Below are 22,095 nucleotides of genomic sequence, written 5' to 3'. Positions count from 1 at the left end.
TAGTAAGCTCTTTAATGTTGGACATACTGCCATCTTTTAGTCATTGTTTTTTCATGTTGAAATGCCTGAAGCAGTTTTTTTATGTAAATGGGCAAAGTAGACTTCTTCACTGTCTGTGCCCTTATATAATTTCTGCAAAAGATGTTACTGAAAGGAGTGGTCCTTGGGTAGTGTTAGACTTCATCAGCTTCTGATCACCCTCCATGATTATGTTCTTGTAGTGTACAGAAGGAAGACATGTCCTGAGGTGTCTTCTTATTGTAGTTTTCCTGGTGTACTTGAAACACCTAGCAAGAGAAGACAGACCGAAATGTGGCACAACTTGAATTTTAAGGGTTAGAATGAGGCTCTGTCAATCACATTCAAAAGCAGTGGATGTGTTTCCTATACAGGGAGGTTCAAAGAAAAATAATGCCACAATACTTGGAGTTTATCACTGAGAAAGTCATAACATTCACATGTGGCATAAAATAACAGGCAACAAGACATACAGTTTTATAAAGTTGTAAAGTTTTAGGTTACAAGAGCAATATCAGATATATGTTAGATAATATAATGACACAATGTACAACATATTACAGTAGACTGCAATGCCAACGTTTAGCGCCTCTAAACTGAGCAAACCTCCACAATATTTTCATAACACACACACCATAGCATATCTGGTGAGCTTGAATGCCATGTTTCAGTAGGCCTGTTGGTTATTAAGAACAATATATGTACTGGAATATACATGTACAGTATAAGGTTTCCAGCTACTTAACCACTCTGAATGGTAGCTGTAATACTTGAGAAAGTAATATTTATGGACATGTAGTGAATTTAGTGTAAGCTACTATAGATAACATGCCCTACTGAGTGATGCTTTGGTAAGGAATTACGAAGCAAGAATTAGCAAACTGAGGATGGATGGCACACTTCCTATGGTGGCAGTGTAAAGGCTGAAGTACTGCACAAAGGGCTAGTGTCCATTGTCCTACACAGCTGCATGAAAAAACAGATTGCAAGATTATGACAATAGTCTACAGAATATATAAAAAAAATCATACACAAACTCCTGTGTATGCAGGCATATGCTGGATAAACAGATGTGGACAAATTTGTTGGTACCTTCACAGTTAATTTAAACAGTGCAGTGCTATATGCCTCCTAAAAAGTGATTCAATGAAAAGCAATTGCGTCATGTATACCAGCATGCCTTTCATATGTCATTGAGTGTGAAAAGAGATCAAGTATTGCTTATTTTACAAAGATATTGTAAAATGGCCTGGACACATTTGTTAGAACCCCTAAAAAAAGATTATAAATAATGGGATTAGAGGGATTTTTCAATCTGGCTGTTTTCTTTAATTAGTATCACATGTGTCTCCAATTGTGCAAACTCATTCGGCCCATTAAATGGAGAAAAGTCGTCACTCTGCTGGTAGGTGTCATCATGTGTCCCACACTGAACACAGACCCGAGAAAGCAAAGGAGAGAGTTGTCTGAGGAGATCAGAAAGAAAATTATAGACAAGTATGTTAAAGGCAAAGGCTTCAAGCCCATCTGCAAGCAGTCTGATGTTCCTTTGATAGCAGTTACAATAAAGCTGGAGGACCATGGGAATGTAGCCAACCTCCCTGGATTCAGCTGCAAGAGGACAATCAACCCCAGAATGGGTAGAAGGATAGTGAGAATGGTAAACAAAAAGTCAAGGAGCTGGACTCCCAGGTCGAGGCCCATCAATGTCTGATCACACTATCTGCCACTTTTTGAGTGACAGTGGGCTCAAAGGAAGAAGACCCAGGAGGGCTCTACTGTTGAAATAAAAACCTGAAAAAACAGACTGGCATTTGCTAAAATGCATACAGTATTTTACAAGCCACAATTATTCTTGGAGAATGTCCATTGGACAGATGAGAAAGAACTGAAGCTTTTTGGAAAGTCATGTCAGCTCCATGGCCACAGATGAAAAAATGATTCTGTCAAAGAAAAGAACATCATATCTACTATGAAACATGGAGGACACTCGATTATGTACTGAGCCTCCTTTGCTGTGTCTTTGATCGATGAAATCTCTATACAACCAAGACCTTCTGGAGTGAAATATACTGCCCCATGTCAGAAAACTCAGTCTCAGTCACAGGTCATCGATTCCTCCAACAGGATAATGACCCAAAACACACAGCTAAAAGCACCAAAGAATGGCTAAGAACAAAACATTGGCCTATTGTGAAGTGGCCTTGTATGAACTTTCATTTGAATCCTATCAAACATCTATAGAAAGAACTGAAACATGCAGTCTGGAGAAGGCTGCTTCAAACCTATTATTGCTGGAGCAGTTTGTACTGGTTGCCTCTAAATGTTGTGCAACAAAATATCAGATGAAGGATCCCATCATTTTTGTCCATGCCATTTTTAGTTGTGTAATTATTTAGAATATTCTGTTGAGTCAAAACTCTAAAGCAAAGTCTGATTTTTGTTAAATATGGATTTAACAATGATGGCTGCCAATTTATTTTTTCAGTTATTTCAGTGACAATTGTGGGTTCTTCCTTTCTAGTGATGGAGTACCAATAAATTTGTCCAAGTCTGTATGATACTACCATATCTTATATATATATATATATATTATATATATATATATATTTGAAAACACATCAGATCTCAATGGGAAAAAAAAATCCTCCTGGATATCTATACTGATATAGACTGGGTAATGTGTTAGGAACGAAAGGATGCCACATCGTTTGATGGAAATGAAAATGATCAACCTACAGAGCCCTGAATTCAAAGACGCTCCAAAAATCAGAATGAAAAAATTATGTGGCAGGCTAGTCCATTTTGCCAAAATTTAATTGCAGCAACTCAAAATTGTACGCAGCACTTTGTATGGCCCCTGTGTTCTTGTATACATGCCTGACAACATTGGTGCATGCTTCTAATGAGATGACAGATGGTGTTGTGGGGGATCTCCTCCCAGATCTGGACCAGGGCATCACTGAGCTCCTGGACAGTCTGAGGTGCAACCTGGTGGCATTGGATGGACCAAAACATAATGTCCCAGAGGTGTTCTATTGGATTAAGGTCAGGAAAGTGTGGTGGCCAGTCAATGGTATCAATTCCTTCATCCTCCAGGAACTGCCTGCATACTCTCACCACATGAGGCCAGGAATTGTCGTGCACCAGGAGCCACTGTACCAGCATAGGGTCTGACAATGGGTCCAAGGATTTCATCCTGATACCTAATGGCAGCCAAGGTGCCTTTGTCAAGCCTGTAGCGGTCTGTGTGACCCTCCATGGATATGCCTCCCCAGACAATCATTAACCCACCACCAAACTGCTCATGCTGAATGATGTTACAGGCAGCATAATGTTCTCCATGGCTTCTCCAGACCCTTTCACTTCTGTCACGTGCTCAGGGTGAACCTGCTCTCATCTGTAAAAGCACAGGGCACCAGTGGTGCATCTGCCAATTCTGGTATTCTATGGCGAATGCCAATCGAGCTGCATGCTGCTGGGCAGTGAGCTCAGGGCCCATTAGAGGACATGGGGCCCTTGGGTCACCCTCATGAAGTCTTTCTGGTTGTTTGGTCAGAGACATTCACACCAGTGGCCTGCTGGAGGTCATTTTGTAGGGCTCTGGCAGTGCTCATCCTGTTCCTCCTTGCCCAAAGGAGCAGATACTGGTCCTGCTGATGGGTTATGGACCTTCTATGGCCCTCTCCAGCTCTCCTAGAGTAACTGCTTGTCTCCTAGAATCTCCTCCATGCCCTTGAGACTGTGCAGGGAGACACAGCAAACCTTCTGGCAATGACACGTATTGATGTGCCATCCTGGAGAAGTTGGACTACCTGTGCAACCTCTGTAGGGTCCAGGTATCGCCTCATGCTACCAGTAGTGACACTGACTGTAGCCAAATGCAAAACTACTGAAGAAACAGTCAGAAAAGATGAGGAGGGAAAAATGTCAGTGGCCTCCACCTGTTAAACCATTCCTGTTTTGGGGGTCATCTCATTGTTGCCCCTCTAGTGCATCTGTTGTTAATTTCATTAACACCACAGCAGCTGAAACTGATTAACAACCCCCTCTGCTACTTAACTGACCAGATTAACATCCCATAAGTTTCATTGACTTTATGCTATACTCTGATTAAAAAGTGTTCCTTTAATTCTTTTGAGCAGTATATATATACATATATGTGTGTGTGTGTGTTACTTTACACTTTATTTTAAAAACATTTAAAATATTTTGTCACACATATTAGAGATCATCTGGTACATACACGTTCTAATTTAGTTTTACTGGAGAGATGCTTTCATATGTATTTCTCACGGAGGAGCTTTGAGTTTACAAACTTTCATACCGTTTATTTAGTTCAATCACTAAAACATGAGCATGGGCCTGATCCTGCAGGCTCACACCCACAAGCCTTTGGGTGAAAGAAGTGATATTAGATCACCAGAATGATTTATTTTTATCTAATTATTAACATTCGTCAATAACAGTCTAAAAGCACTGAAAGGTCTTTTCAGTGGAGCATGAAATTGATATTTGTGCACCTACTGTACAAGATTGTGGATCCACTGTAAACCAAGCAACAGTTCATCTATGACATCAGCAATTTTAACATCTGATAAAGTGAATAAAAAGGGTAAGTTCTTGTAAATTTGACACTGATGTTTTTAATAAAGCTGAGGTACCATATAATTATTAATTTATCATGGCTCTTAATATAAAATATTAGCCATAAACCATACAAGTGAAAATTGAAGTCACAATCCATGTGGATGGTTACTGAAGTTGTTTCACTGAAACAAAGTTTGAAATGATCACCTTTAGTGGAGTTACTTAAATACTTAAATTACTTTCCTAATAACCATTAAATTACATCAACATTTTCAAAAAAGCTAGAATAATTTTGACTAATGTTGTAAAAAAATTAAGGGCAAAAGATTCCTTTCTACAACACTTATTGTTTTGTCCTCTTTATATTTCCGCTCTATATACATATCAGACTTTATTGCACAAGCTGCCCTCAACAAATTTATTTTATATTTCTCCCAGAATTAGTGTCACTCTTGTCCATCAGATGAACGTATTCCATCAATGCTGGTTACAATGGCAGTGTTTATCCAGAGCACCGTTGCTCAGATTCCATCTGGAGGTCCACAGTTCTTGCAGGTTTGTGTTCCATCCCAGCTTAAATGGAAAGCAAACCTTGTTGTTATATTTCACATTTTTCCTTTTATGGTTTTCCAACTGGTTTATTAAAACAGATGCTTCATGATGGACAAACAGATATTAAATGGGCCCAAATTATATTGTGAGCTGCTTGTTCCAGTCTTACTTGGGCCTCATTGTAAATTGTCAGCAGGTTAGTCTCCTTAGCATTTTGTTTCTCCCAGAAAAATGAGTCAAACATTTTTTTTTCAACAACAAACATGCGAATATCAAAATATCAACATAAATACAGGAGGAACAGCATGTCTAGTGTCCCCTGCTGTGCTGATTTACAGTAGTATACATCCTGTGTGAGACATGTTTTGGAACCAATGCACAGCCCAACATTGCAATAGGAACAGTAGAAGCTTGTTACATTGTGTGCTTTTTTTCTGCTGCTTCAGTGTGAGGGAGTAGAATGTTAGTGCTTGATTCACATGGTTGATGCGCTCCTTGCGGTATTGTAGGCAACCACAGTGCAAGGCTTAGTGACTTCCACATTTCCCCTGATAGGAACATTGCCATTTGCTTCATTATGACCAGTGCTTTGTGGGGCTAATATCTATTTTGTCTTTCTACTCGATCGCAATCATTTTGCCTTATTGCCAAGCACCTACTTCCATCACAGTGAACCTTCAGGAAACCAAATTTCACAGTAGTTTGGTTGTACAGTGCCATATGCAGCAGTTTCACTATCCATGTCAAAGTTTAATTCCCAATTCACGTTATCATCACTATTGCTTGATTCAACTAATGTTTCAGTTTCAGTTTGTTCCAAGCTGAAAATAACTTTACAGCTTCTTGCTTCCATATCATTGTGTTTTGTATGAAGGTTCCACCCCACTCATGAACATTGATAAGTTATCTTAAAGTGACAAAACACAGAATATTCATGTGTTTTGGCAGAACAATGTTTTCTTATCTAGCAGAAGGCAGCAGAATACTGTCCTGAGAGTTATTTGGGCTTAACACAGTAAAGCGGATCATTACACATCACCCCAAGTCTAAATTGGGCTTAACTGTACTTACATAGAATTCTGAGTCCAAGGAGGCCAATGAAGTTAAGAAGACCAAAAGTAACTGAAAATAGTGAATGACTAAAACAAGCTATTAAGGTGTGGAAATTATAAAAAGTGAGTTACCGTATATACTCTTGTATACGTCTGGTCTTGAAACCTGAAAAAATCGATCATAAAATCAGACCCCGACTTATACACCCATTCAAAAATGCGACAGTTAATTTTTTTTTGTTTTAACATCTTGCCTCCTCCAGTCTCGCATCAGTTTCTCAGACACATCGAATTTTGTTGCAGCAGAACAGTTACCAATTTCTTTCGCCACTTCAATGACTTTTAATTTCAAACCAGCTTCATATTTTCATCTGATCGAACACTCCATTGTAGATAAGGGATGCTCTCAAAAAACACAAAACAAAACAAATGTCTCTTCGGAATAGTTTGGGTATTACCTTGTGATCACGTAGGCACAATACATATAAAAAAAAGGCAGTTTGCTCCGTGGTCACTCTCTCTGTTGGGCGTTAGCATATCATAATCTCTTGGATTAACAGCGTGAGTTTTCCGCATTCGATTTATACGACCGACATTATAAAATACCGTAAATTATATGGTAAAATCAAGCCCTGACTTTTCCGCAGGAGAACTTAAATGCGAGTATATACAGTAACTGAAATGAAGCTCAAAAAATTTTGCTTGAGCAGAAATAATCAGCTTCTAACTAAGAAATTAGAAGGAACCAATATCTGCAGCCAGAATCAAACCTGGGTCCCTGATATACAATTTTATTGTGGCTTTTTCCATCACAGGTCCCCTAGAACTAAAGTAATTCTTTTTTCAGTTCATCTGAGAGTTGAGTAACTGGCACCTCTTTATTTGTTAGACTTGTTGTTACTTGAGCAGCTCTATTTGCTGAAAGTGTCCTTACGGGCCTTGAGTCAGGACAGTGATGGCAGCCTATGTTATTCTCGGGCCGGCCATTGGACAGCCGCGTGGAGTTGCTGGCATCTTTACTCTGAAACATTTCCTTTTGCTGCCCTGGCTTTCTGCAGCAGCTGAACGGGGTGCACACATGCCGATGGCAAACTGCAGCATCCCGACAAAGAAATTTGCGGAAGTTGGGCTTGAAGAGCAGATAAATGATGGGATTGTAGATTGTAGATGACTTTGCGAAGATTGCTGCCATTGCAAATGCAACAGATGGTACGCGCTGAGAATCTCCAAAGGCAGCCCACATGGATACAATTGCATATGGGCTCCAGGCAGTCAGGAAGCCAATGCAAACTGCTACAGAGAGCTGCAAGAAAAAGGGCAAAGTAAAATGTAATTTACATCAGAAGAGATTACCAGTAGAAATATGTCTGCCACACCCTTGTTTAGAATAAGGAATTCTTGACATTTTGGTCATATCCATACTTTATCAGTTCCTACACACTCACTGCATTTACCTGCACACACACACACACACACACACATATAGTCAGATTAACGTGAATAACCCAGTTAAGCAAGAAACCTGATTTCTTAATAATCTGCATTTACAAGTGCAAGTATTCTGGAGTTTTCTTTTGGCAAAATGCTCCACCATCTTTAAACTGCACAAAAAAGAGTGAAATGTCATAATCAGTCATTATGAATTGAAAAAAGCATGACACCTGTGATAATCTTCTTGTGTTCCATAAATACGTTAAGTCAAATTGATGCTTTATTTATAGTTTTCTGTTACCAGATTGCACCTAGCACACTCTATTCTACTTGGCTGTGTAGTTGAGCCCTGCAAAGGATCGAAATACCATTATGTGTGATTCTTGCCTTACACCTAATGCTGCTGGAATAATAACGCAGATACTTTTTAACTTCAATAAGATAATATTACATTAGGTTACTCATTACTTTAGAAATTTAATAGGACTATATGTTACTTTTATTACTCTACTTCTATCGACACGTTACATTTTATGTACATTTTGGTTGTCAACATAAATTTCCCAATTTCTGAAATATTTAGACAGATTATTTTAGACAGGAGACTGAATAATGCCCAGACATTTGCCTATAAAAATGTATTTTGTGGACACTTCTACCCGTGGCTGCTGAAAGCTGAAAGACTATAAAATCCTTAATAATAATCCAGTTAAGGGTTTACGTGGCCAGATAATTGGATTATTTGTGGATAAATCTATCACAGTTAATTACGTTTCACAGAGGCCAATAACCCAATTTCTCTAATTGTAATAAGGGTTTACATGGCATTTCAGAAACAATCGGGTTATTGAAGTGCATTTACACGTGCTAAATGCAATACACATCTCTAGTACATACAGTAAGTTACCCATTTTCAAAGCCTGCTGTTCCATTATGAGCCACATGGAGACATGGAGCAGCAACCTATCATGGCAACATGTAGTACAACTGCCGATGCCACTCTCATGGGGTCTGGCTCAATTAGAGTTTCTGGATCATCTAACATTAACATCTTTCTGATACAGTAGAAACCCATGAATCCATAGACTGAGTATAGATTGGATATGAAATGAGCCCAGTTAACCACAACACTATATGCAATCTGCACAGTGCGAGTGTGTAAAAATACTCTGAGCACTGAAATGTCCACCCTGACAACAGAAGGTAAATACAAGCAACACAACAGGGCACTTCTGTCTAAAACCAAATCATTCGAGGTTGAAGCAAAGGGTTTGCAAATGATCCACACTAGATGATCACAAACAGGCATCATAGCCAAGCTCCATTTTTAAATTACTATGGAAATGAACATTTAGAGGGAATTTGTGCAGTATGTATAGTAATTGGTAGTCTTTCACAATCTTGCATTTTTATTAAAAATATTGAAAAATGGATGGATGGTAAATAGGAGGGGTGCTGTCATCAAACTTAAACACCGATCACCCCATCACTTAACGGTATGATGAGATGGAGTTCACTTTAGCTGGCCTCATCTACATGGCTACACAATACTCAATAAGCAGGAATTATTTTTGCTAATTAGCCCTTAATATGCTAGTTTATTTAAAAAGAAAGATGAAAGGTTACTCTGTGTAAAGGAATATTGCACCCAGAAATGATATTTAAGAGAAAAAAGTTGATATAATAGAATTCAGTGGTGACCAGTGCTGTACAATGGAAAACGATGTGAAAAACATCCATGGAAAAAAGAAAAAGATCCTCATGTCACTCTTTTCACATAATCCACATGTCCATTACCCAGCTGTATGTTTAATACGTGCAAAACAAATTCTTGTTTTGCCAAAATATTGCTAACAGTTACTTCCGGAAAAATAAGCATCTTATAGGTTATATAAATGTCTACACGTGGAAGTGTGTGTGCCTGTCTGTCTGGCCTGGAAGTGTGAGGCTACAGCTTGAAACTCAAAGAAAGCGACTCTGTCATCAAAGTGAAACCGCTGCTGCTAATACACAAGTGAGGCTAGCACATTGGCAAAACAAAATCTCCGAGAAGAGAAAAGCACACTTAGCAACTAACAGACAACGGAGGTGAGTATGTTGGCAAAATGAAACCGACAAGGTGCCGCTAATACACAACCGATGCGATTGACTGATTGAAGTGCCAGAATCCATGGTTTCTAGGAGCCCGGGCTTTTTACACAGCTAGTGTGCTTTGGAATCGAAGACAGGACCCTTGACCAGTGAATGAGTGGAGAGGCAGATCTTTGAGAAATTCATTGTATGACTGGCACTATAAGCCACTGGAGATCAATCAAGGAGATACCCAGTTTACCCAGATTGACTAAATAAAGGAATAACAGAATTATTATAATCATAATACATTAGTCAGAGGAGAACAGTTTCACAGCTGTGTTGTGCCCTGAAACTAAATTGAGTTGATTCCTTCAGGTTATTAGGAGTTAAGTAAGTTGGTGAGTAGAGAAGCCACAACAAGCTGAAGAACTTTTGATAGAAAAGGTAAGAGGGACAAAAGATGTCAATCTCAAGATCCAGCTTTTTTAAGCTTCATCAACAATAAATGATTTCACAGGTTTGTAGTTCATTATAACTTCTGATACACAGTTTGACAACAGTCACTAAAATCTAGAAATGCAGCAGAAAACCAGTTTTCTTACATTTTAATTCTTCTTTTGCAGATACAGTGGTGTGAAAAACTATTTGCCCCCTTCCTGATTTCTTATTCTTTTGCATGGTTGTCACACAAAATGTTTCTGATCATCAAACACATTTAACCATTAATCAAATATAACACAAGTAAACACAAAATGCAGTTTTTAAATGATGGTTTTATTATTTAGGAGAAAAAATCCAAACCTACATGGCCCTGTGTGAAAAGTAATTGCCCCTGAACCTAATAACTGGTTGGGCCACCCTTAGCAGCAATAACTGCAATCAAGTGTTTGCGATAACTTGCAATGAGTCTTTTACAGCGCTCTGGAGGAATTTTGGCCCACTCATCTTTGCAGAATTGTTGTAATTCAGCTTTATTTGAGGGTTTTCTAGCATGAACCGCCTTTTTAAGGTCATGCCATAGCATCTCAATTGGATTCAGGTCAGGACTTTGACTAGGCCACTCCAAAGTCTTCATTTTGTTTTTCTTCAGCCATTCAGAGGTGGATTTGCTGGTGTGTTTTGGGTCATTGTCCTGTTGCACCACCCAAGATCGCTTCAGCTTGAGTCGATTTAACAGATGGCCGGACATTCTCCTTCAGGATTTTTTGGTAGACAGTAGAATTCATGGTTCCATCTATCACAGCAAGCCTTCCAGGTCCTGAAGCAGCAAAACAACCCCAGACCACCACACTACCACCACCATATTTTACTGTTGGTATGATGTTCTTTTTCTGAAATGCTGTGTTCCTTTTACGCCAGATGTAACGGGACATTAGCCTTCCAAAAAGTTCAACTTTTGTCTCATCAGTCCACAAGGTATTTTCCCAAAAGTCTTGGCAATCATTGAGATGTTTCTTAGCAAAATTGAGACGAGCCCTAATGTTCTTTTGCTTAACAGTGGTTTGCGTCTTGGAAATCTGCCATGCAGGCCGTTTTGCCCAGTCTCTTTCTTATGGTGGAGTCGTGAACACTGACCTTAATTGAGGCAAGTGAGGCCTGCAGTTCTTTAGACATTGTCCTGGGGTCTTTGTGACCTCTCGGATGAGTCGCCTCTGCGCTCTTGGGGTAATTTTGGTCGGCCGGCCACTCCTGGGAAGGTTCACCACTGTTCCATGTTTTTGCCATTTGTGGATAATGGCTCTCACTGTGGTTCGCTGGAGTCGCAAAGCTTTAGAAATGGCTTTATAACCTTTACCAGACTGATAGATCTCAATTACTTCTGTTCTCATTTGTTCCTGAATTTCTTTGGATCTTGGCATGATGTCTAGCTTTTGAGGTGCTTTTGGTCTACTTCTATGTCAGGCAGCTCCTATTTAAGTGATTTCTTGATTGAAACAGGTGTGGCAGTAATCAGGCCTGGGGTGGCTACGGAAATTGAACTCAGGTGTGATACACCACAGTTAGGTTATTTTTGAACAAGGGAGCAATTACTTTTTCACACAGGGCCATGTAGGTTTGGATTTTTTTTTCTCCCTAAATAATAAAACCATCATTTAAAAACTGCATTTTGTGTTTACTTGTGTTATATTTGACTAATGGTTAAATGTGTTTGATGATCAGAAACATTTTGTGTGACAAACCTGCAAAAGAATAAGAAATCAGGAAGGGGCAAATAGTTTTTCACACCACTGTAATTCCGATTTTTCTACTCCATGACTGAGTGTTTTCCAAAGCTCAACTTTATTTGCTCCTCACATTAAAGTGGACAGTTTAACCTCATTGCCATAGGCTGGTGCCCTGTTTCGAGGAGTTGTTCCTATATTACCTCCTATCCTTTGCCACCCCCCACTGGGACCCTGCTCAGGATTAAGCAGGCTAAAAAGATGATATGGTATACTTTACTCTCAGAGGTTCTTTCCATTAAAATTTCTCTTTTAAAAAAAAATCCTGCTGAAGCGACCTACCTTAATGATGACATTGTGGGCGCTGCCAGCTTTTGTCACCGGAGACACATGCTGTTGTACAGCTTGTCTGGATCCCAAAACAGTCAACAGAATAAAAGCATAGGAGGTAAAGATAATGGTACACGGTACCACATAGCAGAATACAAATAGAGACACAATGTAGGTCATGGCAGACACCTCATTTTTTGCTGCATGCCAGTCAATGCAGCATGCGGTGCCATATGGCTCTGGACCGTAATGCCCCCATTTAGCCAAAGGAGCCCATGCAAAAACTGATGAGTAACACCAGGAAAACACAACCAGCAGACCGGCATGAGCTGAAGAAAACTTGTTACCTGTAAAACAGTGAGGACAAAAAGACTTAGTGTACAGTTCATTATAAACAAAGATCAAAACAGCCTTTTGGGGGTAAATAGGCAAAGAAATAATAATACAAAAAAATATATACTGTATATATATATATATATATAGTCAGACATACATCAGGTATATAGTGGGTTCAGAAAGTATTCAGACCCTGTCAGTTTTTGCACACTTTATTGTGTTGTGGACTTAAATTTAAACGAATAAATTTACCATCTTTGCCAATCAATCTTCACTTAGTAACCCATAATGGCAAAGTGACAACATGTTTTCAAAAAGATTTGCAAATTTGTTAAAAATCAAAAACTGAAATCAGTATTCAAGCCCTTTGCTGCTGTTGTGGTCTGCTGTGTTGTATCTAGAAACTTGATTGGAGTCCAGCTGTGGTAAGCTGAATTTATTGGATATTGTTTAGAAAGACATCTTGTGGCCACCAGGGGGCACTCTAGTACCCCAAACACCCGGGACAAAGGCTTGGATGCAAGTATAAAATGAATAAGTGTGTTTTTATTGTGGGAAACTCTTCCTTTTAAATGTTTCCCACTCTACAACCACAGTACAAAGCACAGTATACAGCACTCAGCAATACTTTTGTCTTCTGTTCTCTGTCTCTCGCACTAAGAGGCAAGCTTATCCTCCATTCTCCCAACTCTGCCCTTGAATTTTGGAAGGCAGTCCCTTTTTTATATATATTGGTATTGATTTTAATTAGAAACAGATAGCATTCCTTACAGTCAAGACAAATTTAACAAATCAAAGCAAAATTTGACCTCCACCCAAGAGAAAGTGTGGAGCCAGCAACCAAAAGTACTCTATAAAAGAAGCAAGAAAAAAAGGGTAAAACGTTATTGATTAGATCCTGCCATATGTTTTTAAAAAAGTTGATAATGATATTTTCCAGTTTCAAGTAGTATAGAACATTGGTTACCCACTGACTTAATAGTGGTTGGGTGGGATTCTTCGAGTTGAGCAAGAAAAGTCTATGTGCTATTAGTAAAGTAAAAGAAATTACAGTTTGTCCTTCTCCACTTTAGGAGTATACCAAAACACCTGTCAATGGGTTAGGAGGGTTGGTGACATCTAGGATGTCTGATTGTTTGTAGGATGCAAAGACATTATCTATGTACACATTTCTAAGTTTTTAATCCTGGACATTTTTCAGACTTTGAATAATGCATATGTTTGAGAGGGTGGAAAAAAGTTGTTTTTATGCAGAGGTGCATAAAATAAGAGCTTGTCTGTCTTAAAGTGCTTCCTATATTGGTTCCATATTCTGAGATAATGAAGGGTAATTGGATTTTTAGTGTAATGAAGGCAGTTTGTATTAACTGAGGCACAGAGCATGGAATATATTGAAGTACCACAAGATTTTATTTCTATTGCAGACCAGGCTTGTGGATTTTCATCAATTTGTGTCAATGTCCAGGTCTTTATAGTTTGTGTATTTGCCACCGACTAATAAAATTGAAAGTTTGGTAGTGCTATGCCCCATTCTGCTTTAAGTCATTGTAGATTCACCCTTTGGATGTGTGGATGTTTCGAATTTCAAATAAATGAAGTTGTGATTGAGTCAAATTTCTCAAAAAATGATTTGTTAATGTATATCGAGATGCTTTGAAATAGGAAGAACAAATTGGGAAGGATGGTCATCTTAACAATGTTGATTCTCCCTGCTAATGGAAGGTAGACGGTAAACCATCTAGCCACGTCTGGTTTAATTTTTTTCCATTCAGAGAGCAAAATTTTGTTGTTATAAAAAGAGCTTTATATTTACTTGTAATATTTACACCTTGAAATAGATAAATGGGAAGGTGTCCAGTCCAATATTATGTGCTAGAGAATTCAAATTGATTTTAAGTCCAGATATCTTTTGAAAATCTGTTAATGCTTTTAGGACTGCTGGCACAGAATTTTGTGCCAGCCAATGCATCTAACCTGCATGTCTTTGGACTGTGGGAGGAAACCAGAGCACCCGGAGGAAACCCACACAGACTCAGGGAGAACATGCAAACTCCACGGAGGGGGAACCTGGGAAGCGAACCCATGTCTCCTTACTGCGAGACAGCAGCGCTACCACTGCACCACTATGCCACCCTCTGTTCAAATCCCTCTCTGAAAATCCCCTTTATTTCTGATGCATTTCAAAAGTATACAGCCAACAGTTCAACAGTGACTACAAAGAGCAAAGGTAATAAGGGGCATCCATGTTGAGTATCACGTTCTAGTTTGAAATTATCTGAAAAAATGTTGTTAATACGAGCTGAGGCTTCTGGGCTAGTATAAAGTAGTTTGAGCCATGCACATATGTTTGGGCCGGACTCATATTTGTGCAATCTGGTGCAGAGATAGTTCCATTCAAGCATATCAAAGAAAGGTGATACACGGTGATATAAAGCTGCAGCTTCAAAGCACTTCCGGGTGAGGTCGAAGCCCTACCAATTAGAGACTTCCAAATCCTGCAGCTCCCCTTGGCAAACTCCACAGGACCCAACATGGCTGTCCCCTGGGATGACAATTCATAGCATCCCTTGTGGGCACACGTGGGGATCCCAGACTGGGATGGTTGCAATAGTTATTTATTCTTTCCAGTATTTAAATAATGTGCAATAACTCAATAGTGCAGTAGTTATTATTCTTTCCGTATGTATATAGCGTCGCAGAACTTTTTTACAACTTCTTTGCAAATTTTTGCACCATTTCTTTATTTACTTGTTGTGTTCTACATATATGTCTGCACTGAAGGAGCCACTTTTAATCTCATTGTACATGCGTATAGTGACAATAAAAGCCATTTAATTCTGTTCTTTTTAGCATTTTGGGGGAGGCAATGCCCTATTTAAGAGGGCTCTCCCTGTCCTTCCATTGAGGGCCTCCCGCCTGGGCAAGGATGCCAGCTGCCCCTCACAATATGTACCTGTATATAAAGTTCTACAATTCACACTGCATGTCAAGACAAAAACCAAGCCATAATGTCCAAAGAACTCTTAGTAGACCTCTGTGGTAAAATTGTGGTGAGGCATAGATCAGAGCAAGGGTATAAAACCACTTCTAAAACTTTAAGTGTTCCCATTAGCATTGACAATTGTGAAATAGGAAGAAGTTAAGAACTTCTAAGACTCTTCCTAGAGTTGGCTCTCTGGCCAAACTGAGGAACCAGGCAAGAAATGTCACTGAATTGACTAAGAAATTTGAATGGTCACTCTAACTGAGCTTCTAATGTCCTCTGCTGAGATGGAAGAACCTGTTGAAAGGATGACCATCTCAGCAGCACTCAATCAGTCAGGTGTTTGTAGTAGATTGGCTAGACAGAAACCACTCTGAAGGAAAAGAAATATAACGGCCTGCTTTGAAAGAATGAAGGAAAAGATTATTTTGTCTGTTGACACAAAAACTGAATTCTTTATTCTGAATCATGGTGGTGGTGGCATCTTGCTATGGGGGTGCCCCTCAGTAGCAGGGAAAGGGAGTCAGGTCAGAACTGAGGAAAAGACGAATGCACCCAAAATACAGGAAGGTACCTGAAGAAACCTGCTCAAAAGTTAATGCAACCTCAAACAGGGGCAATGGTTCATCTTTCAGCATGGCACTGATCTGAAGCATACAGCCAAGACAACTCTGGAGTAGATTCGGAACAAGTCTCTGACTGTCCTTGAGTAGCACAGCCAAATCCCGGACTTAACCTCCATAGAATATCTGTGGAGAGACCCGAATATGGCAGTTCACTGGCACTTCTCATCCAATTTTTCAGATTTCAGTTTTTGATTATAATAAACGTGTAAACATTTCTGAAAACATTTTTTTTTTACTTGGGTAGAGAGAGTCTTCCAATTTGTTGAATCTGTTGGGACACCAATGTGAAAGCACAACACACTGAACTCCTTCACAGCACAAGCAAATATATATATATATATATAATTTAGCAACCCACACACACAAACAAGACATTATATATTTATATATACACCGAGAGCTGAACCCAAGTCTTCATCATTAACCACTGTATTCCCCAAATCAACAGCTCACACTGTACAGCACTGTTTCTAATAATTAGCTGAAGATTTACAAATGAAGTCTATGCCCAGCTATTTAGAACCTTCAATATTAACGTGAACAGCAGAGCCATCTAAATGACCAGGCTGTTGAGTTCAGTTGAGATGAGTACTAATATCCTGCTCTTCTTTTTTTGTAGTGTGGCGCTTTTTTAAATTGCCCCTGCCAAATGTGATACACTTTTACTTTGCAGTTACAATTAAACATTTCTGCGAATTGAATTCCAGCGCTGATAACCCTGGAGGTTTTGCAGTAAAAGAAAGACGGATTGTTCTGGAGAATGGAAGAGGATACTCTCTATCAGAAAATGTTTTCATTAGTTCCCTAAAGCTATTTTCAATTTCATGATTTAAAAATGAATTAAGCAGACATATTTGTGAAGGAATGTAATCCAAATTAAGCACACAATATCTAGAATTACAAAGAATCCCATTTCAAATGTTACCCTTTAACTTAAGTAGAAATTACACAATTGATAGGAATGTTGTAGCCCTTCAGAAAGGCTTGTTGTTTTTTGCTCTGCGGCCTCACAGCTTTGAGCAGCTGGTTTGAAGCATGAGGTGGATGTACATTGTGCTACTTTGGGTTCTAAAGAATGGCTTATATGTATTTATTTAAATGTATAGATATTTATTTAAAATGTATTTTGGGAGTAATATGAATCAGTAAAACTATTCCTCTGATGGTTCAGTTATAGTATGCAATGTTATATGATACCTGCCTTCATGAACATATGGATCATAAATTGCTTTACAGCTTGCAGGATAGGCTGTAGCCTTATCATTCCATAAAATGTTTAAGTAGTTTCAAAAACAGATGGATTATTTGACAGTTGTATATAAAAACTCCTGTCGTGTTTGCTATTATATTTATAAAATGGTTAATAATTTTTCACTAACAGGAATGATGATCTAAGCAAGAAAATAATCAACAAGCTAGTTAAGTTTACAGATGATAGCAAATTAGGTGGAAGAGCAGTTTAATACAGAGTCAGCTTGTTTGTTGCAGAGGGACTTGGATGATGTACAAGATTGGAATTTGTGGTAAATGAAATTTAGTGTAAGTACATATAAAGTATGAAATGTAAGAAGTAGTAATGTTAGATCTGAATACACAATGGGAGGTCTGAAACTTGAAAGCACAGTTTGTGAGAAGGATCTGGGAGTTATAGTGTGCTCACCACTATCCATATTCAGTCAATGTTAGAAGCGATCAAGAAAGCAAATAGGATATTAGGTTATAGTGTATATATCATGAGGTGTGGAGCACAAGTCAAGGAAAGTTATGATTAAGTTATATAACGCACAGATAAGGGCTTCACTTGGAATACTGTGTACAGTTTTTGTCTCTATATTGCAAAAAAGACCCGAGAACAGTGACTAGAGTGGTTTCAGGACTGAGAGGTATCAGCTATGAGGAGAGATTGAGGAACCTTAACCTTTGTCATTTTAAGAAGAGATTACGAAGTGACATAATTGAAGTTTTTAAAATTTAGAAGAGGTCCCAGCTTTTTATTTTAAAATAAATTCTTGATCAAGAATGTGGGGACGCCACAGGAAACTATTAAGGAAAAATTTTGTATAAATGTTAGACAATTTTCCTTCATGCAGAACCATAGACACATGGGATAAATTACCAGATAGTGTGGTGGGGGAAAAGAAATTTAGGAACCTTCAAATCTCAGTTTTATTTCAGACATTTTAGCTGAACAGGGTTGGCAAAATTATGGAAATAAATGGCATATTCTCATCAAAACTTTTTTAATGTTATGTCTTTCAATTTAAACAAGCATATATATTTTTTTTGTAGTTTTTGAATGGTTTAAGTATGCAATCTGAAAATCACAAACTGGATTCAAGAAGGGGTTTGACCGTTGGGGTGTACTTTAGTAATAGGGCGGAATAAGAGTCACAATTTTGAATGCTTAATTTAGGAACCTGGTATTTCTGAAGAAACGTTTCATCCTTTATCAAGGGGGGGACGTCTTTATTTGTAGTAATGCTCAGCGGAGAAACAACTCCTCAATATAAATGATATAAAATGGTGAAAACCAGCCCAAAGCAAACATTGAAAGGCAGAACCAAAAACATGTCAAGGAAAAGGTGAAATAATAAAATGTGAGGAAACGAATATCCGAAACACTCCAGAAATTAGGCTGAATAACTGAAGACCGTTAGATGCTGTTTATGGATGGACTGGTTAAGCAGATAGGTTTGAAACTACATGTTTATATCTCAAGTTTTATTTACTGCGTAAGTCTTATATCCTGCTTCTTCCTGAACTGCACAAATGCTGTACATATCTATATGATCTTCAGCTTCAGAAGCAACACATAAAAGGATCATCAGCCTTTTCAGAAATGCATCAAACTTTTTTATCTAACATTTGGAATCCTCAAATCCATATTGAAATGAAAATGTCCTGTCTATTGTTAAGATTTTAAACTGTGTTACAGCATTGCCAGATAGATGTTTGCTAATTCAAAGCTCATGCTTTTAATAAGTTTGGCACCAAGGATGGCTCAGTCACATTGTGGGGAGTGTTTGAATCACACACTTGGCTGTTGTCCATGTGGAGTTTGCATGTTCTCCTTATGTACCCGGCTTCCATCCATCCAGCCCGCTATATTCTAACTACAGGGTCACGGGGGTCTGCTGGAGCCAATCCCAGCCAACACAGGGTGCAAGGCAGGAAACAAACCCTGGGCAGGGTGCCAGCCCACCTCAGTGTACCCGGCTTTCTTCCCAGAAATTCTGGGGATATGGAAGGAAAACCAAAGATATGCATGTTAGATCAGTTGGTCCTGTGTGAGCGTGAGCATCAGTGGGCTTCATTTTTGGCTGTTCCTTCCCTTGAACCTGATTGTGCCAGGATAGGTTTTTCATAAAGAGGTTTAATAAGTTTATGTTGTGTATATGCTTATGAAATATTTTATGTATAGAATGAAAGAAATGAACAAAGACCAGTGTTTAATGTGTAAAATGATATCCTTATCAGGTGGCACCATTTCTTATGTTTAGGTGTTTTACTGGTTAACGTGAGAAGTCAACATTGTGTGCCTCAACGGACAGACTTGGTGGTGTGATGCTTCCTTATTGAGTTGACCTTGACAGAAGTAAGTCCTCTGAATGTCTTTTGTTGCAGAACACTTAGCTGGTGTTACTGTGTAATTTTAGCTGTCAACCTGTCTGATCTTCTGGAAATAAAATGTGCACTTTGAAAAACAGGACCCGCTATCCTGGTGCATAGATGCCATCAATCAGAGTCTGGCTTATGTAATTTCCAGTCTGCCGTGTGACAGCTTACAATACATAACAGAAAAACGAATCTAAACGTGCATGAAAGTGTAACATCGGCATAAGGAATGAAAGGCATCCCCTGACTCATTTGAACTTTATCAGGTCTTCCATAACTATATGTTCGCTCTTCATTTTTATGACACAGTTTTTAATGCGTTATGCCAAAGAAGAAATACATTTTACCTTACTAATAGGGTATATAATAGATTTCCTGGCTCATTTCAAATTTATTCAGGAACTAGACTTTTACTCACCAATTTGCTGATTGAATAAGAACAAAAACATGATAAAATCAATGAAACTTACAGATGATTTAAGAGTGCTCTTAATAATTTTTCAAAGTTGTACTTGATTTTACATTAATGAAATTCAGACAAAGAAATCTTTCTTTATGTTATGATAGAAAATTAATTTATTGCCCCTCCAAACTACTTAATCTCCTTTGGGTGATGGCCAAGGCAGCATTGTCATCATAAAGGTGCTAAAGCAGTAGACTGTCTCTGGTTAGTGTGAAGTTAAACTGCTGTAGCAAACACATCAGAACACAACTAATTAATAAATTATTGTTAATTCTTAGGGAGCACAAAGTGCTTTACAAATCAATTTATATTGCAAGTCACAGGGTGTGACATGACGTAGAGAAAGGAGTAAATGAAGGCTGAAAACTACTGTCAAAATATCATTGCCTTCAGCAGAAAACCAAGGATTATACAAGACATTGACTGGTAAAAATCAGCATAATGTGGTCAGTGAATGGTTTATATAGTCAGGGTGTTCTTCAAATCACAAATACGGCCACATTATTGCTGGCACACTGATAGACTTTATCTCTACTTGATGATGGTGAACCCTGTGGACAGAAATGTAGCAGCCATGGTAATGAATGATAATTAAACCATTAATCAATGTATTTCTTTAGCAATGGATCTCAATAGTTTTCCAATTTCCAATTCTTTACAATTTCCAAACCAAAACAGTCATTTTCTATTACTGGGAGCCAAAGTCCACACTAACAGAAATCTAGCAGGCAGTTATGGTTGATAACCCTGTGATCACAGGACACTCACATAAACTGCTAAGCCAGGCCAAAGTTGTGTCATCAAGTAGCCAAATATACAGTATATGCATCTTTGCATGCATGTTAAGAGAGGAGACAGGTGTAGTAAGAGAAAGCTCATAGAGATGGCAAGAACATGCAGACTGGCAGACTACATCGACTGGGAGTGGTTGAGTAGTTAAACACCATAAACATATAACTACCATTAGCCACACTGCTATAAGGTTTCTCTGTTTCATGGATCAATTTGTAGCTCTTGTATTAAGCCTGCTCAGTTTGCCTCCTAAATTCACTAACGTGTAATAGACTTGCTCTCTACCTAAAGCTACTTCTTGTGTTTTTTTTCCCAGTACTGATGGGATGTGCCCAGCCTGGTCTTGATACTGAAATAGATTAAGCGAGTTCAGGAATTGAATAGATTGATGGAAGAATGAGTGTTTCTTGCAACCCGTGAACATAGTAAAAGGATGAAATGCACGGTCTCGTAAGTTTCTCCATTCCTATAACTCTGGTTTGACAGTAGCAATTTTCTGTTTGCAACATTAAGCTTCTTCTGAAAACAATCACATGATCAAAAGCTAAATAAAGTCTGTGACTAGGGAGCCCATTGTGATCAGACAGCCTTGACACTGGCAAATTCTTTCCCCATGGTTCAATTTTGAGTCTTAAAGCTTCTACTGTTTAAGGTTCACTATGCTATTTCTGCACAATTTATTTATCTTTTGGTTGAGGTAATTATTTGTCCTGGGAGTTTGTATCTTTGTTTTTTATGTTTCTGCTGTTGTATGCATCTACAGTTCCCAATGGGACTAATAAAGTTTACCTAATATAATATAATTATACTACTTAAATTCTAAATTAATTTAGTTTAATTATTAGGTATAGATAGATTAGGTGTATTTGGATGTTTGGTTTCTTTGTTGTGCTTTTTTCATCTGGTTGGTGATCTTTGTTTGTCTTCTGGATCCAAGATACTCAATTTGGCCACACACATGAGTTAGCATACTACATCATGCTGGTGGCCATGTTCCTCCATGTGATTCAGATCTGAAGGTATGGTAAGATCAATAGCTCCTCTGTAGTTGTTAAAAAAAACTCTTTCATTT

General features: G+C 38.4%; 1 protein-coding gene across 3 annotated transcripts in view; it reads right to left on the bottom strand.

Annotated features, from left to right (window-relative positions):
* Positions 1–6,864: 6,864 nt before the first annotated feature.
* Positions 6,865–22,095, bottom strand: part of opn7b (opsin 7, group member b) — a 101,961-nt gene continuing 86,730 nt past the window's right edge. For all 3 annotated transcript variants that reach the window (XM_039735425.1, XM_039735427.1, XM_039735426.1), the window contains 2 exons: positions 12,221–12,555; positions 6,865–7,515 (listed from right to left, as the gene is read on the bottom strand). In XM_039735425.1, coding sequence (XP_039591359.1) covers positions 7,039–7,515; positions 12,221–12,555 — 812 coding nt within the window. In that variant the 3' untranslated portion in view covers positions 6,865–7,038. The remainder of the gene's footprint in view (positions 7,516–12,220; positions 12,556–22,095) is intronic.

The sequence above is a fragment of the Polypterus senegalus genome, chromosome 14 (genome assembly GCF_016835505.1).
Source record: "Polypterus senegalus isolate Bchr_013 chromosome 14, ASM1683550v1, whole genome shotgun sequence".
In the NCBI taxonomy this organism is placed as follows: Eukaryota; Metazoa; Chordata; class Cladistia; order Polypteriformes; family Polypteridae; genus Polypterus; species Polypterus senegalus.
This window is presented reverse-complemented; position numbering and strand designations above follow the sequence as displayed.